This window comes from Oreochromis niloticus, linkage group LG18 (genome assembly GCF_001858045.2).
Source record: "Oreochromis niloticus isolate F11D_XX linkage group LG18, O_niloticus_UMD_NMBU, whole genome shotgun sequence".
NCBI lineage: Eukaryota > Metazoa > Chordata > Actinopteri > Cichliformes > Cichlidae > Oreochromis > Oreochromis niloticus.
The window spans coordinates 5094150-5112504 of NC_031982.2; the positions used below are offsets into that span (position 1 = coordinate 5094150).

An 18355-nucleotide genomic window follows, 5' to 3' on the forward strand; every position below is an offset into this window, starting at 1 on the left:
ACGAAGGATGCGGCACGACTGAGATGCTTATCAGGACTTTTCTTTTGTGTCATTTCGCTTTCTCACCTTTGCACTTTGCATTGCTCTGCTCTCTGCTGCCAGCTTCGGTCAGAACTCCTCTTTCCTCCCCAGCCTCTACTGAAATAGGGAAGGCATGATTAGATGATGCTTGCTGGCTTCCCCTGACACCACACCCTGACCCCACTGCTCCACCCTGCACCACCAACCCCTCCACGATATAATTGCTATTCACTAGCTGGGCCCACGTCCTCATTTGAGGTTTGACAGTGTTTTAGTAGGTAAAGGTGAATGTCTTGGACATGAATTGAGCTGCGGATTGGGGAAGACCTCGAAGGGGACTAGCGGTGGCTCCTGGGCCTGGCAGATCCCCATGTACTAAATAGAAGTGAAGAAGTTAAAGAACTGAAAAGGGGGGGGGAGGAACAAGAACGAACAGCTTGTAGAACTGGGGGAACATATATAGATGAGAACCAGGAGGAGTGTGTTTGGAGGCGTGGTCCTGCTCCTGAAATTCCGATACTTAACCTCCAATTATTTTTCAGTTTTCAAACACACATGACAGCATTGCAGGTTACAGGTTTGACATTTTGCAATCATGTACAAATATGTCTTGATGCATTCTCAATCATCCAGGAAAGTAAATCTCCAAAAGTTGAATCTGTTCATCTGGACGTAGCGTTTTGTGGGAGAAATGTTTCGTCACTCATCCAAGTGACTTCTTCAGTCTCAGCTGACTGCAGGTTTCCCCAAACCTTATAAACAGTACATTTGCATAATGACTGAAACCAGCCCACTGAAGGAACAATGGGCTGTGAGGTTCAGTGGGCTGGTTTCAGTCATTATGCAAATGTACTGTTTATAAGGTTTGGGGAAACCTGCAGTCAGCAGAGACTGAAGAAGTCACTTGGATGAGTGACGAAACATTTCTCCCACAAAATGCTACGTCCAGATGAACAGATTCAACTTTTGGACATGTACAAATATATTTGTATACACTGTAAACAACCACGGCAGACCTGATGACATTTTACTGCTTTTCAGCATACTTTTATTTACACACACTTTTACACACGGTTGCTGTTACAAAGACACAGCTGCAGCTCTCCCACTGCCAGCTCAACATATCAACGACATGATAGGACCCCATTCAGTGTTTCAACCTGGCGAGGTGTGATTGCAGATGCCCTGCAGGTGCGTTTGCCTACCCTGCAGCGGCACAGCCGACCGCACCCTGCCACATACACCCTCCCTAATTTCTAAGTAAGTGCAACAAGCGTGGGAGGATGCTAAAGTTTGTTCTTTTAATGGCCCATCCCAGTTATTTGTAAAACAACTGCTGTTCTGTCTGGTGATCATCTCTGGGTTGCAGCATCGATATCTGCATCTGACATTTGTAAACTTTTTGAGGCAGGTGTCAGACTCAGGCTATGTCCACACGTACACGGGTATTTTTGAAAACGGAGATTTTCCGTTTTCGTTTTAAAAAATAATCCCGTCCACACGTAAAGGCAGAAATGAAGGAAAACGCTGCTAGGAACATGCCAAAGCAGCAGGTGGCGCTATATTCCTAACCGTGTAGAAATGTTGGCCAATCAGAAGTCTAGAAGCCTCGGTGGGAAATAGTAAACAAAGATGGGTCATAGAAGCAGAACCGAGTGGTATGTGTGGAGGGACAGTAACTGTGTGTGTATATGTAAGCATTTAAACACTGCAGAGAGTACAATTAACAGTAACAGTATTGTAGAAATTCATTTCACCGAAACAACAACGTGGCGCACACTGTGACGTCAAAAAAGGCGCACACCTTTGACGCTGCGTTTTCTCCGTTTTTCTCGTCCACACGTAAATGCAAAAACGGAGTTTTAGAAAATATCCACCCTAGCCGGAGTTTTTAGAAATCTCCGTTTTCAGTGACCAAAAACGGCGTTTACGTGTGGACGAAAGGTGCAAACGCATAGAAAAATCTGCGTTTTCAAAAATACCCGGGTACGTGTGGACATAGCCTCAGATGCATCATTTTTCCCTCATGCACAATCTAAGAACATTTCACCATAATAGGTTTTGCTGCTTACAGCCACTGGGTAAAAACAGGACTTTACAAAAGCCACTCCAGAACAGACATTTTTCTAAACTAGGACAGATCAGAAGGTCTCAGGATCAGGCAAAAATCCTGAACCAACTCAGAGGGACGTCTGATCAGCCCACCCTCTGGTAATATGAACTAAAAGGGATACACACAGACACAGAAGCTGCTGAGGCGTTACTGTGAGAAGAAAATCACAGGTCAAAGGTTTGTTTTCGAGTTCCTAAAGCCTCTACCGGTCCTCTGTAGTTACTTCAGTGTGCAGCAGATGGGAGTCATATATCATCTAAGCTAAGATATCAGAGAATACCTTGATGATGATAAATTGGGTGGATAAACATAAATCTGCTCTACTGTCGCCTGTTATCTTTGTTTCACTGAGTAGATCAGCTCAAACTTAGATAAAGAAAAAGTAGTCAGATTACTGACAGCTGTGTACATCACCGGTAACTGAAACGTGAAAGCAACATACATATTTATTCTTTTTATTATAGTTTTGATACAAATAACATTCACAAGTAATATTAAATTTGCAGTATTACAGCATGGATATATAATTAAATCAAATGTATGCATTTGTTATATACTTTGTTTTAGTATCTGAGGTGTTTTTTCTAAATCTAAAAGACTTTCAACATGTAGACGAACGTTACATTAATGATCAGGAAAACCACCAGAAGAAGACAAGCGTAGAGGAGAAAAGACAGTGACTCATAAATCAGTCATCTCTTTGCTGTCCTGTGAATTTGAAGTAATTCATGAGATTGTACTTTCAAACATGACAGTTAGTTAATGAACTCAAAGCATTTCTTCCAGTGAGATCAAACTGGCTGCATAGAAATCAAAGTATAGACGTCCATAAATCACGTGTAATAATGAGAAATGGCACGGGGGGGATATTGAACACGCTAACTGAAATTAATTTAATAAAAAAAAAAAAATGAGTACAGAAGCCTTTGATGGTGATGACAGCTTCACGCCTCCTGTATGGAGAAACTAGTCACATGCATTGCTCAGGTGTGATTTTGGCCCTGATGTAATGACAGGTAAGGCAGGACGACTTCAATCTCTTTCAATCCGACCTTTCTCGACACGTGACATGTGACAAACTGTGAGTAGGTAGGTTCACAATTTATTATTATGGTGTCCAAATAATAACCTGGTCTTAAACATCATAAAGACCAACAGATCATTATAGACTGTAGGACTACAAAGAAAACAACACACACCATTACACATTAATAGATGGTGGAAAGAGTAATCACAGAGCACGTTACCTGGGATGACAACATCTCAGCAGTTGTGGGGAAGGCACAACAGTGCCCTTACTTCACAAGGAGGCTAAGGAAGGCAAAAATCCCCCCAAAACCTCTACAGGTGGACAACAAAGAGCATCCACACAACTTGTGTGACTGTCAGGTCACACAAATGATTGTCGCAACAGAACTATCATCTCTGGATAATTTCTACACCACTCAGTGTGTTAGAAGTACCAGGCAAACCCACAAGACTCCCAAGACACCATTTGTTTAAACTCCTTCCATCAGCCACACACGTTAAAGCCATCTACACACAAACGGGCTCAAACACAGCTTCTTCCCAAAAGCTGTGACATCGTGTCATAGCGTCCTCATCCTCCTCTGTTGACCTACCTTTCCCATGTTTCTCCACCTTTGGCGCTCTCTCCGTCTTTCTTCTGTGTTGGTGTCTCTGGCAACTTGTATGTTCCAGAGGCATGGCCTTCCACATTTTTTCACCTTCCTTGGTAATGCCTTAATACTTAAGGTTGAGGAAATCTCACAGTCAACACCAGATTGTTGCACTTTCTACATAGTTCAGTGTAGTTCAGGTTCTCGTGCTCTTTGTTTTTGAATAGATCTATTTTGCCTGAGACATGCCTTACTTTCTTCTGTCTGGTTTCACAGGGAGCATGGGTGGAAAGAAAACTATAGTTTTGTTTTTTTTGTTTTTTTAGCTAAAAACAAAACTCAAAGCAAAGTGAGAAAAGTGACAGAGTGCTATATCCAGCTCTAAAGTCAATTAAGCCAGATGACACACACCAATTAATTAAACTTTAGAAATGCCTTAGAGAACTGGTTGACCTCTAATATCCTGCTTCTAAATTCAAAACAAACAGGCTAGGAAGCCTAGTAAGGCTATTGTACCCCCAAATCTTTTAAACATGGTATCTAAGCAGATTCTTACTCTGGATGGCATTACCTTGGGCTCCAGTAACACTGTGAGGAACCTTGGAGTCATTTTTGACCAAGACATGTCCTTCAGTGTGCATATTAAACAAATATGTAGGACTGCTTGTATGCATTCATGCAATATTACTAAAATTAGAAATATCCTGTCTCAGAGTAAAACTAGTTCAGAGTCCTGACAGGGACTAGAAAGAGAGAGCAGATTTCTCCTGTATTGGCTTCCCTTCATTGGCTTCCTGTTAAATCCAGAATTCAAAATCCTGCTCCTCACATACAAGGTCTTAAATAATCAGACAACCCCTCTTCTTTGGAACCAGCTCCCAGATTAGGTTTGAGATACTTTCTGTGCTGTTAAGATTAGGCTTCAAACGTTCCTTTTCAATAAAGCTTGATCAGGTGACCATGAATCCTCCCTTAGTTATGCTGCAATAGGTGTAGGCTGCTGGGAGCCTGGAAGTATTTCTTCTTCACTCACCTTTTTCACTCACTATGAATTTGTACACCAACCTGGATTTAATCATTAGTTATTATTAATCTCTGTCTCTCTTCCACAGTGTGTCTTTTATCCTGTCTTCCTTCCATCACAGCCAACTGGTCGCAGAAGATGGCCCCGCCCCTCCCTGAGCCTGGATCTGCTGGAAGTTTCTTCCTGTTAAAAGGGAGTTTTTCCTTCCCACTGATGCCAAGTGTTTGGTCAAGGGCGGTCATTTGATTGTTGGGATTTCTCTCTATTATTGTGGCAACTGTTGTGATTTGGTGCTATATAAATAAAATGGAAATAAATAAAATGGAAAACTGAAATGAACTGAATTCAGACTACCAAAGATTCCTACATAACACAGACATGTTAGGGGTGACAACCAATGATCCTGTCTTAAACTAGTTATTATTTATCCCTTTATCCCTCCTTATAACCTATGATATCATGCAATATTACTGACTTATATTTGACATTAACATGTGCTACATGTATTCACATTAAATTTACATTGAACACACATATCAAATACTTTTACCCATATAGAAAACAAATCATATATTAATTAAAATGGCTGCAACAATATCCACAGTGACATTTCTGAAGTTGACAGTACATTTACAGTAAACATTTTTTAACTGTACCTGCCACATTTGACCCTGGGAGAACAACACTACAGTGCAAAATAAAAGTGGCAATGATAGATTAATTGTTAAATGAAAGAAAGTGTTGCTTAAAACAAATGAGACTGATGTAAAAAACAAAGGTCCATGAACTACACAGAATTGGTGACGTCAATCTCCCCCTTGATGTGGTTGGGTGAGGGGGTGGTCCATCATAGTCATGTGACTTCTGTGATGGATCCTGGGCTCTACAGAAACAGTAAAGAAAAGCAACAATTCAGTAAGGGCTACTATAGCAACAAGAAGATTGTGTTTTGATACTCATGTGGGTTGTAAAGTCAACCATTGTGACCAATTGGATAGCAGCTGATCTTGACTTTGTGGCCTGCCTCAACTAATACTACTAACAATAGTGATGATACATTTTATTTAAAAGCACCTTTCAAGACACCCAAGGACACTTAACAATAAAATAAAACACATAGTAGAACAATGACAAAACAAAGAACAGTACAAAACAAGATCAAATAGACAATAAGTTCACAGTGAATATATGCAGACTTGAAGAGATTTAAACCTGGGGATAGAAGAAGATCGAAGTGAGTGGGCAGAAGAGGTAGTACTTAACAGGTCAGAAAGGTAAGGAGGAGCAAGGTTATGAAGGGCCTTGAAGGTGAGCAGAAGAAGCTTGTACACTATTTGGAACTTCGCAAGGAGCCTGTGAAGTTCCTGGAGAACAGGGTGATGTGCTGGTAGGAGGGGTTCTGGTAATAATGCGGGCAGTGGAGTTTTGAACCAGTTGAAGCTTGGATGGATTTTTGGGGGAAACTACGTAAGAGATTACAGTAGTCAAGGCGGGAGATAATGAGACTATGAACAAGAATGGATGCAGACTGGGTGGAAAGAGAAGGACAAAATAGGTTAATGCTGCGTAGATGGAAATAGGCAGAACGGGTGAGATCAGTGACGTGAGATTTAAAGGATAGTGAACTGTCTAGGACAGGGGTCCCCAATCCCAGTCCACGAGGGCCGGTGTCCCTGCAGGTTTTAGATCTCACCCTGGGTCAACACACCTGAATCACATGATTAGTTCATTACCAGGCCTCTGGAGAACTGCAAGACATGTTGAGGAGGTCATTTATCCATTTAAATCAGCTGTGATGGATCAAGGACACATCTAAAACCTGAAGGGACACCGGCCCTCGTGGACTGGGATTGGGGACCCCTGGTCTAGGATGACATCAAGGCTCTTAACCTGAGGAGAAGGGAAAACTGTGGAGTTATCAATAGTGAGAGCGAAATGATTTGCCTTCAGTAGGTTGGATTTAGTGCCAATAAGAAGGATTTCGGTTTTATTCTCATTGAGCTTAAGTTGAACCAGGATTTTAATTGGGATAAGCATTCTGTAAGAGAAGAAGGTGGGAGGAAGGAATCAGGCCTGCAGGAGAGATATAACTCAGTGTCATCAGCAAAACAGTGAAAGTGAAGATCAGATTTACGGAAAATGGTACCAAGAGGGAGGATGTATATTATGAAGAGAAGAAGGCCTAAGACTGAACCGTGGGGTACACCAGAAGTGACTGGGAATAGAGTGGAATGAGTAACTTTAAGTAAAGCAGTTTCTGTACTGTGACGTGAGCGAAAGCCAGATTGAAATCTCTTGTAGATGTTATGAATTAAGTTGAGCGCCGACTATTTTTTCAAGTATTTTAGGGATGATGTCAGGAATTGCTGTGTGGCAGGCAGGAGTTGGACCCAAAATGCAGGCTCTCAGACTCGAGGGGTGAACTCAAAATCACAGCTTTATTGGCTGGCAAGGAAGATGCATACAAAACAAAACTACACTGGGAAATCTAAGTTCAAGGAAACACAGGGAGAGAGTAACACACAGCAATGAGGGACGACACGACACTGACACAGAGAGGCACAGGACATTGACTAAACAATTATTATAATACAACACCAAATCATCAGGAGTAGAATAGAAGTCTGGAATCTGAATATTATCCAAACTGGCATAACCATAAGGGAATGTGCATGTGAGAATGTGCATATCAATGTTCTTGATGTTGTGGAATGAGATGAGATGGGTTGGCTTGGTTAAAGAGCAGCAGAGAGTGAGGTTAAATGAAAGGAGGAAGTGGTCAGTTATGGGAGCCAGAAAGATTAGAGGGAATAAGACCAGAACAGCAGATCAAGTCCAAGGTGTGTCCTTTGGAGTGAGTGGGAAAGTCGATAAACTGTTTGAATTCGAAGTCCTCGAAACAGGAGGAAAAGTCTCTGGTGAGCAGAAGGTTTTTATTATCTATATGAATGCTGAAATCTCCCATCAAAATAACATTTGGGGAGAGAGATGAAATGTGGGTTTGTAAGTTAGCAAAACCACTGAGGAAAACAGAATTTGGCTTGGGGGCTGGAACGACAAGCAGGTAGGCTAATGCTATACTAATACTATCTGGAGTCAACTAAAAACGTATTTAAGGAGAAGTTGCATAAAGCTGTTAAATCTTACAATTTTTACTTACTTACTCAGTTTTAGTCAGTTTTCAAGTCAGACACTGACATAAGTTTCATTGTTATGTCCCTTTACAAGAACACCAAAACCAGGTTTCTCTCAGGAAAACACACACACACAGAATTAGCAAAGGTTTGGAGGCCAAAAACAGGACTCGCAAATGCTGCTGCTCCCAGTTGCTGCCAGGGAGCAACTGGAGGGATTTTGAAATGGCTAGAGGACGATGAGGACCAGTTAGCAGCTGACATGTCAAACCCAGCCCAAATGGCTCAACAGAGACCTGAACAGACTCTTAGGTCCTTAAAGGGAGATAACACTAACACACAAAAGCAGTTCAGAGATGTACTACACACACTGGATTACACTGGCCTTTTTCCAAGCTCTGGTGAACAACGTTTTCTGCGACTTCCCACAGTTTTGTTTTTGTATCCCTAGATGATATACTGACTGTCCCAAAGACCCCTGCTGATTACCAGCAGCATGTTCACCAGGTACTACAAAGGAAAACAAACTGTTAAGGGTGAAAAATGTAATCTCCAAAAAGTTGCCAAAAACGCCCAATGTATCAAATGCAACACAATATATATATAATAAATATATAATAAAAATATATCATATACAAAATAATATAGCAAAAAAAAATTGTGGATTTTGTTATGAGGCTTAATAAACATCTCAGTTCCAAAAAATCAGAATTTTCTGGCTATTTTTTGATAGGTTGGGTCTTACAGGGTTAAAACTGATTATTTCCCACAGTCAACATCAGCTCATTGGACTGTATTTGATATCAAAGTGCAGTGCCTGTGATTTGCTTGTGATATTTGCTTGTGATAGGTGCATCAACACAAAAACCCACAGACTCAAAAACAGTTTCTTCCCCAAAGCGATAACCACCCTGAACTCACACATGCACCGATAACACAGCCCCCCACTTCCCACTTCCTCTATGGACCACCACTATTTATACCAATTCTATGTGCAATAACTGTATATACATAACACTATTTATACCAATTCCATGTGCAATAACTCAACTGTACATACATAACACTATTTATTACATATTACTTACAGCTTGTAAATTGTACATTTTATATATATATATACACATCTTCTTCCATATGTTAATACTGTTCATATGTATATAGCGCTGCAGAACTGTACCCCCCCCCAGCATGTTCACACTGAGTAGGAGATGCTCTGTATCTCATTGTACAACTGTATAGTGACAATAAAGGCATTCTATTCTATTCTATTCTATATGCTTACACTTGTCTCTTTTACGCAGATGGTAGCTTATGTGGACAAAGGTTGGATCCAAGCCACTCAAAAAAGAAACAAGTTGTGTGGTTTAACTTGCCTCCTGCCCTGCTATGCCCACACCTGTGGAAAAGCCTATTTTTTATTCTGTCTACAGTAAACTCAAACTTTTATCTCTGTGCTCCTAGCGCATGTTTTCTAGTGCATGACACAAGCCAACATTTGTTTGAATATTCACATTTGTTTCCCTTCCTACCTGCCTTTATCTGTACCTTTAACAAGTCTGACAGTAAATCTTGCCCTAATGATTCCGGGTAAGTGTCCATTTCTTTTCACTGTGTTTTTATTGCTGGCTCTAAAAGCAATGCAGCCAACATAGAGTTGTATGTTAACTTCAGCATCTGTAGTCTGGTGCAAAAGGTTTGGTCCTTACTGACTCCACTTCCACTTATTCAAGTCACTGAACTGGACCTCTCCATCTTGTTTGTGACGTTGGTTCCTTTGTTAGAGTCTTTTTAATAGAATTATGTCATAAGTAATATATCCTCCTGGGTGGTACTTTCCATCCAAGATTTTTGTGCTTTGCCCGACAATTTTCTCAGTCGAAGTCAGCAGCACTCCACCTACACTATACAAAGTGCAGGTAGAGCACCGCTTTCCCCTCCTGAGTTGCCTGATGGTTTGCCAGAATCTCTTCGAGGCAGTCCGAAAATCTTTTTCCATGGCCTCCTCCCACACCCGAGTTTTTGCTTCAGCCACTGCCCATGCCGCCTTCTGCTTGACCTGTCGGTACCTATCAGCTACCTCCGAAGTGCCACAGGCTAACCAAGCCTGATATGACTCCTTCTTCAGCCTGGTGGCTCCCTTAAGCTCTGATGTCCACCATTTGGTTTTCGGGTTACCACCACTACAGGCACCAACCACCTTGCGGCAGCCGCTCAGTGCAGCTTTGGCATTGGAGATGCATGGTCCATTCGGACTGAATGTCCCCAGTCTCCCTCGGAATGCTGTTAAAGCTCTGCTAGAGGTGTGAGTTGAAGATCTCGCGGACTGGGGCCTCTGCCAGGCGTTCCCAGTGCACCCTCACTATACGTTTTGGCGCACCAGGTCTTTCCAGCATCCTGCCCCATCACCTGATCCAACTCACCACCAGCTCAGCCCCTCTCTTTACCCGCTTGTCAAGAACATATGGCCGCAGGTCTGGTGATATGATTACAAAATCAATCATCAACCTGTGGCCTAGGGTGTCCTGATGCTACATGCACTTATGGACACTCTTATGTTCAAACATAGTGTTCGTTATGGCCAAACTGTGGTTTGCACAGAAGTCCAACAACAAAACATTGCTCGGGTTCAGATCCGGGAGACCATTCCTCCCAATCATACCCCTCCAGGTCTCACTGTCATTGCCCACATGAGCACTGGAGTCCCCAGGTGGAGCACTCTCCAGCACCCCACCCAGGGACTCCAAGAAGGCTGGGTACTCTGAACCGCCACTCGGCGCATAAGCGCAGATGACAGTCAGGACCCGTTCCCCAACCTGAAGGCACAGGGAACAAACCCTCTCGTCCATTGGGAGAAACCCAGACACACAGGAATCAAGCCGAGGGGATACTAGGATACCCACCCTAGCCCGCCGCCTCTCACCAGGGGCAACTCCAAACTGAGACAGTTTGAAACTGAGTCCAGCGCCTCTTCAGGAGACTGGTTCCAGAACCCAAGCCGTGCGCTGAGGTGAGCCCGACTATATCTAAGCGGTACCTCTCAACCTCACACACTAAATCAGGCTCCTTTCCCACCAGAGAGGTGACATTCCATGTCCCGATTGCTAGTCTTGGTAGCCGGGGATTGGTTCGCCATGGGAGACCTCTGAGGCCCTACCAGGGGGCAGAAGCCCCCGGACAACATATCCCCTGGGATCCTTGGGACACACAAACACAAACCCTCCACCCCAATAAGGTAGCAATTCGCGGAGGGGAGAAAATTGTCAGATGGTGGAAGGAATACTTCGAGGACCTCCTTAATCCCACTGGCACACCTTCCATGGAGGAAGCAGAGTCTGGGGAGGAGGGGGATGACCCGCCAATCTCCGGGCGCAAGGTCACTGAGGCAGTTAAACAACTCCTTGGTGGCAGAGCCCCTGGGGTCAATGAGGTCTGCCCTGAGTTCCTGAAGGCTCTGGATGTTGTAGGGATGTTGTGGTTGGCACGCCTCTACAGTGTTGTGTGGAGATCAGGGGTGGTACCTCTGGACTGGCAGACTGGGGTGGTGGTTCCCATCTTTAAGAAAGGTGACCGGAGGGTGTGTTCCAACTATAGGGGGATCACACTCCTCAACCTCCCTGGGAAAGTCTATACCAGGGTGCTGGAAAGGAGAGTCCGTCCGTTAGTCGAACCTCGGATACAGGAGGAACTATGCAGTTTTTGTCCTGGTCATGGAATACTGTACCAGCTCTTTATCCTCTCAAGGATACTTGAGGGTGCATGAGAGTTTGCCCAACCAGTCTACATGTGTTTTGTGGACTTGGAGAAGGCATTTGACCGTGTCCCTCGGAGTGTCCTGTGGAAGGTGCTCTGGGAGTATGGGGTGTTTGGCCCATTGCTACGGGCCATTCAGTCCTTATACAACTGTTGCAAGAGCTTGGTCCGCGTAGCCGGCAATAAGTCGCACTCATTCCCGGTGGGTGATGGGCTCCGCCAGGGCTGCCCTTTGTCACAGATTCTGTTCGTAATTTTTATGGACAGAATTTCTAGGCGCAGCCAAGTGGTGGAAGGATTTCACCTGGGTAGTCTCAGAATCTCATCGCTGCTTTTCGCAGATGATGTGGTTCTGTTGGCTTCATCGGGTGATGGACTCCAGCTTGCACTGGAACGGTTCGCAGCCGAGTGTGAAGCGGTGAGAATGAGAATCAGCACCTCCAAATCTGAGGCCATGGTCCTCAGCCGGAAAAGGGTGGAGTGCCCACTCTGGGTCAGGGACGACTTCCTGCCCCAAGTGGAGGAGTTTAAGTATCTCGGGATCTTGTTCACGAGTGATGGGAAAAGGGAGCGGGAGATCGACAGACGGATTGGTTCTGCAGCTGCAATGATGTGGATGCTTTACTGGTCCGTCGTGGTAAAAAGAGAGCTGAGTGTAAAAGCGAAGCTCTCAATTTACTGGTCGATCTACGTCCCTACTCTCATCTATGGTCACGAGCTGTGAGTAGTGACCGAAAGAATGAGATTGCGGATACAAGCGGCAGAAATTAGCTCTGAAATTGCCCTCTGATGGGCAAATATAGGAGTATCGAAGGTAACAGGTAATGCCACTGTTGCTATCTATCCATGTTTTCACCCACTAGCCCTAACAGCATGGTATTAGGTGCAGTCCTTTATACCTTACCTTATCACTGGTCTCCATATTGTGATTGACTTCAGGGGAAACCTCATCAGTATTAGCCGTGCCTGAGTCTGAGGGACTCTGGGGAATCACAGATCTCTTTTTGAAATACTGAACCACAAAAACAACCTAGAAAGAGACAGAGAGGAAGAGTTGAATGCATTTGATCACTCAAAATTATTCCTTTCACACAAATCAACCATTTGGATGGGAAGTACTTCACTGTTACTGCAGGGAAATAGAGCTCTGTCATTTTTGTTTAGATTGTTTCTGTGACCAAAATCTTTGTCCCCACTAAGACTGTTGTTCACGAAGTGGAAAAAATTTATTCATGTCCATCCATGCAAGCACAGCTTGTGTGTGTGAGAGTGTCCTGAAGCAGTTTAGTCCATTAGAGCAGTTTCCTATTAAGGAAAGAGTCTAAATAAGTTTGACCAAGTTACACAATGATGTGCAGAAGAAAGGTGCTGAACTTACTCTCGGAAAGATGAATTATTTTGAAAAGCTGCTTGAAAGTGTGCTTTAAATGATACAGTTTTTTCTGACTGAATAAATGACTAAAATTTCAGTAAAATCTTTGCCAAATAAAAGATGAAGATGATCAGTAAGATGTCCTGTTGAGATAAAGTGTTCAACATGTGTTTTGTAATGTCAGAAGTATGAGCCTCTATTTATTTTTATTTTCACATAAATTTCAGAAAACTTTTGGACAGTAACCCGATAACGGTACGTCTCTCCTTTAATTCAATTGGCTAAGAAAAATTCTTCATTAACCATTAAGGTTTTTAGCCATTTTTATACAGTTCCCTAGTTTCAGGGACACAAATGTAATTGAAAAACTCACTTAAAAACAGTTTCATGGACAAGTGTGAGCTGCATTAATTAAACAGGGAAAGGAGTCAATTCTGAGTGTGACATTTGAATTCAGAAGCTGGTACTGTTATGCCACAACAGGCAGCTAAAGGGCTCCTAATGCACATGAAACAAGCCATACCTAGGATGAAACTATGTCATCAGCATGGTCGTACGGAGCTTGGAGTCCAAATCAACACTTTTTAAATTCTAAAAAAAAAAAGAACACAATCGCTCTACAACAGTAAAAAAACAAACAAACCCCTGGACATCCACAGAATGAAAGATCACAGGATCCTTTCCATAATGTAGAAAAATCCATTCTCACAAATGAAACAAGTTGATTAGCCAGTATATGGCAATACAGATGGACCAAAACATACTTTAAGAGCAGTGCTTTTCAGTTGAATCTCATTCAGTTTCATTTAAACTTTAATGTGTTGGTATCAGAGCAGAGGATGTACTTCCTGAGACAACTGGGGAAGTACAGTCTTCCACAGGAGCTGCTGATCCAGTTCTACACTGCGGTCATTGAGTCTGTCCTGTGCTCCTCCATCACAGTCTGTTAAGGTGCAGCCACTAAACAGGACAGGAGCAGACTGCAGCGGACTGTACGGGCAGCAGAAAGGATCATCGCCCCCCTGCCCTCCATCCAGGACCTGTACCTCTCAAGAACCAGGAAACAGGTGGGGAAAATCATCACAAACCCGTCACACCCTGGACACAGACTCATTGACCCACTGCCCTCTGGCAGACGGTACAGAAGCCTGCAGACCAGGACCACCTGACACAGGAACAGTTTCTTTCCCCTCGCCATCTCCCTCCTAAACAGTTGACCTGTCACACTGCTCCCACTGCCAGACTGCAACTGCACCTTATGTACATTCTGTGGTATTCATTTCACTTCACTTCATTTCTGTCATCCTCCATTTTATGTATATAAGATTTAGATTGGTTATTTATTATTTGTGGTTGGTTTATACACCTTTGTGTATGTATGTATGTGTGCCTTTATGCATGTGTACGTATATACATATACATGCACATATGAATATATATATATATATATATATATATATATATATATATATATATATATATATATATATATATATATGTGTGTGTGTGTGTGTGTGTGTGTGTGTGTGTGTGTGTGTGTGTATTGTGTCGTTTACATATTGTTGTGATTTACGTTGCTGTGCTTGAGAGTCACCATCTACCGGAAACAAATTCCTTTTATGTGTTTGCGCATATACTTGGCCAATAAACGCGATTCTGATTCTGATCACACTCTAAAATTGAAATGAAGTAGCAGCTTTCCTATTTAAAGGATTTATGATGTGTTCATTACATGTTCACTACAGCAGACCTAACACCTCCACAGAGTACTGAAGGTTGAGGTTTTCTATGAGTTTATAAATAAGCAGTCATTTAACTCCAGATTTGAGCTAGCATAAAATGCTGTGTTTATTGGCATATCTGTTTTTCATAATGGCCCACTAATGAAGTCTATGCTGATATGAATAAGTCTAATAATAATAGGAACTGACCAGAAAGACAGCGACGGCAGCACCAGTGGCTTGTCCTGCTATAACATCACTCCAGTGGTTACGATACTCAGCTACTCTGTTGATGCCTGTTAGCAAAGCCAGACTGACCAATGAGAGGCTGACAAAGGGCCCAGCCAGACGCCCCACTGTGGATCCAACACAGGACATGATGTACATCTGAAAAGGAAGATTATTTCTCTGACACTTTAACCAAATATTACTTTATTGACATTGGTGAAGACTGTTGGATTATTTAAAGACAGATCTACTCACTGCCAAGTAAACAGCTAAGTAGACACTGAGTGCAGCCTCTTTGCAGGGAAATGTCTTCCTGGCTCTGATGATGTCATCAGGGTCACCAGTACAGCCATCTGACTGGCTCACAAAGAACGCAGTATCCTGGCAGCCGAGAGCAGTGTAATTGGGCTGGCACACAGACAGGAAGTAGGGAGCCAGACTTCCTGTGACCATCTGACCAGTACTAACAAAAATGTCTGTTGTAAACAAACCAAAGACAAAGACACCTACAGAAAGACACACAGGTGATATTTGTATACAACTTAAACCAACATAACTATTGCAAAACTCACATAGGCTACATTATAGACGGTTCATTTAAATTCAGTGAAAATGGTCATTTTAAACATTAAACATAGCTGATCCTAAAACGTTAGAAGAGACACCATAATTGTGTTTAGTGTCTACAGTAGCCCAGAACATTATTATAAAGGACATTTTGAAAATGTCACGGACATGGCAACTGGGTTAATCAATGGTGGGAATATTTTGGGCTGGTCTTACATTACCAAGGAAACGGACGGTCCTGCGCACCATGGGGTTAACATAGCAGCAGTCTCCCACGACAACAACCTTCTCCTGCTCATAAAAGTTGTTTGAGTTGTAGTAAAAGAGGAAGATGACTACTTCCACCCCTGAAATCTGAAAAAAGAAGAAAAAACAGATTGAAAAAGAAAATGAATTAAATAAGAATAAATTGGACGAAAAGTTATCTAAACTGCTGTAGTATACAGTACAGTGCAGTAATGATGGCAGGCGTTGTCATTCCAGTAATTTGCTGCAATATGATGTGAGCATAGAGTAGCTTTGATTTTAAAACTTACTATTAAATCAAATTTTAATTTGTTCACGTGTTTTTATGTGATATGTTAATGACATGCAATAAAACCCATATCATGAGTCAGTATTAGCATTTGATGTTTTGTGGAGAAAAAAATATTGAAGGTTCATCCTCTGCTATTTTGGCCACACACTAACTTTGACCCATTGAAGAGAAAACATCAGCAGAGCTAATGCAGAGGTGGGCGGGGCCTACCAAACAGCCACGTACAGCAACCACAAACAGCAGAAAAGACAAATACAGCTACCATGATGTTACCCTCCAGTTTGTGAAATCCCATTATGAAGCCTTAATGCACGTTTCATCTTCACCATTTTAGTATTTTAAAATTATATGCGATGGGTGTGGTTCTGACTGCAATTCCATTAACGTCGGCTAACAACCCGTCAATCACACAATCAGGAAACATACACTGGATAATCATCCTCTCTGACACTTAAAATAACCAGAATTTACAAAACTGACCATAAGCTCATCAGCAAAGTGTTTACAGAGGGTGAATATTAGAGACTGAGCCTGTGCAGGTATAGCAGGGTGTCCCAAAACACCCAGAAAGACAATTTCCCCGCTGAACATCAGCTGATGTTCAGACTCAGTTTCCCCATGAATATCAGTATAGTGTGGAAGGAGGACAGAGCTTCCAGACAAAGAATACAGGTGAAACAACACCAACACATGGAGTTGCACAAAGTTTGCACATATCTACTCCAACAGCAGCTTTTTCCTTCTGCCTCACCCTCACCCTGCCCTGAACGTGGGGGGCTCAGAGATATTGATGACTTTGAGAAGCTTCTGTGGAACTTTATTCCAGCACTGCTGAAATCACCTGCAGAGACCTGCTGCAATACTTCATGTTCAATACTTATCTTACCTGCTGTGAAATGCACAGTAATGTATGGCTCCATCCACTGCAGATATCTACTCACTGACAGATACTAACAGTCCTTTAACATGCATAGCTTTCTGTAGCTCTATTGACTTACCAGTACAACAGGTAGTCCGCTCACCACAGAGTACAGTATTATCGGTGGTATGCGGCTGTTCTGTTCAGGTCCAGGATCAGGTTTGGTCAAAGTGGGATCTCTGCAAATGAAGCCCTGCTCTGCTGGACTGAAAGTGTCAGTGAACTCACAGTAGTAAACCAGCATCACTGTAGCAGCGAGGATCACCACCTGGAAGTACAGCATGATGGAGTCAGCATTGAACAAGGCTGGAGACTGTTACCACATCAGTCCAGTTGATCAGGAAAATCCAGCTTCATGAGGTCTTTACTGCTGATGTAATGAAGAAAAAGTAGCCTTTCAAATTTCAGTCACCATGTTTTTTCCAAATCCAGTTTCAAGATTCCTGGTTTTTGTCACTATAATTGGAAATGCAGCCTTCACGGTCTATAATCCAGTTTTGAAACAATAAATGTCGAGCAGTACAAAGGTTAGGTGCAAAAATCAAAATGCCGACAGTGATGATGATTCTACTGGTGACCAGGCTGTTAGAGGAAAGCCACAGTGACTCTGTGAGTGGGAAACCTTGTCTTTCCACTCCTGTGACTTTACTGAATCATCTGAGTGGACCGGCGAGTTCATTCTGTTTCAGTGAACAATCTCTAAAGAGTCACTTACAGTCTGCTGAACACAAACTCACAGCTCTAAAGAGCAGGTCGAGTGAATAGGAGAGAGCAAAGTTTTTCAATACATGTCACAGGTTAGGTCAATAGACTGTAAATAAAAGATGAATGTAATCACGTGTCATCTGACATTTTAAAGTTTCTAAATGTGATTTTTTTGTTTCTTTTTTTTAGATGACTGTGCTGAGAGCCACAGAAAACCAAACAAAAGAAGACAGCTTTTGAAAATTGTAAAAATTCTGTTTCATTTTGGGGTTTTGGTCATTTCTGTAACACCTTCAGGAAATCTTTACTCCTATTTGGAGAAAGATCAAATAAATCTAAGCTTTGTTTAATCATTCTACCTCAGTACAAAGAGCTACATGGTTGTTAAAATTTATGCCTGACATGTACTTAAATCAAAAACTGTTTCCAAGAAAACCTTTTCTTTCAGTGGTCTCAATACAAACTCCATCTGGTTTTGTAGAATTCTGTAAATTAGAGCAGTACCAACTTTGCTTCATCTTGTCTTCTTAACCTGCTGCTGGCCAGATGTCTCCTTTGTATTGGCCGTGTAGACACTGCAGCCAAAGCTAAATAATTCTTCATCTTTGACTGCAGGATCCACGAGCACTCCTGAGCAGTCT

At 42.5% G+C, this 18355-nt stretch overlaps 1 protein-coding gene across 1 annotated transcript; it reads right to left on the minus strand.

Annotated features, from left to right (window-relative positions):
• Positions 1-2327: 2327 nt before the first annotated feature.
• On the minus strand, positions 2328-17871 carry LOC100698647 (phospholipid phosphatase-related protein type 5). Its single transcript, XM_005465798.4, has 6 exons — positions 17089-17871; positions 15774-15906; positions 15241-15491; positions 14968-15144; positions 12569-12694; positions 2328-5660 (listed from the first exon to the last, which is right to left on the minus strand). Exons 1-6 carry the CDS (start codon positions 17290-17292, stop codon positions 5631-5633), a joined length of 921 nt encoding a protein of 306 aa, XP_005465855.1. The 5' UTR covers positions 17293-17871; the 3' UTR covers positions 2328-5630.
• Between the last annotated feature and the right edge of the window lie 484 nt (positions 17872-18355).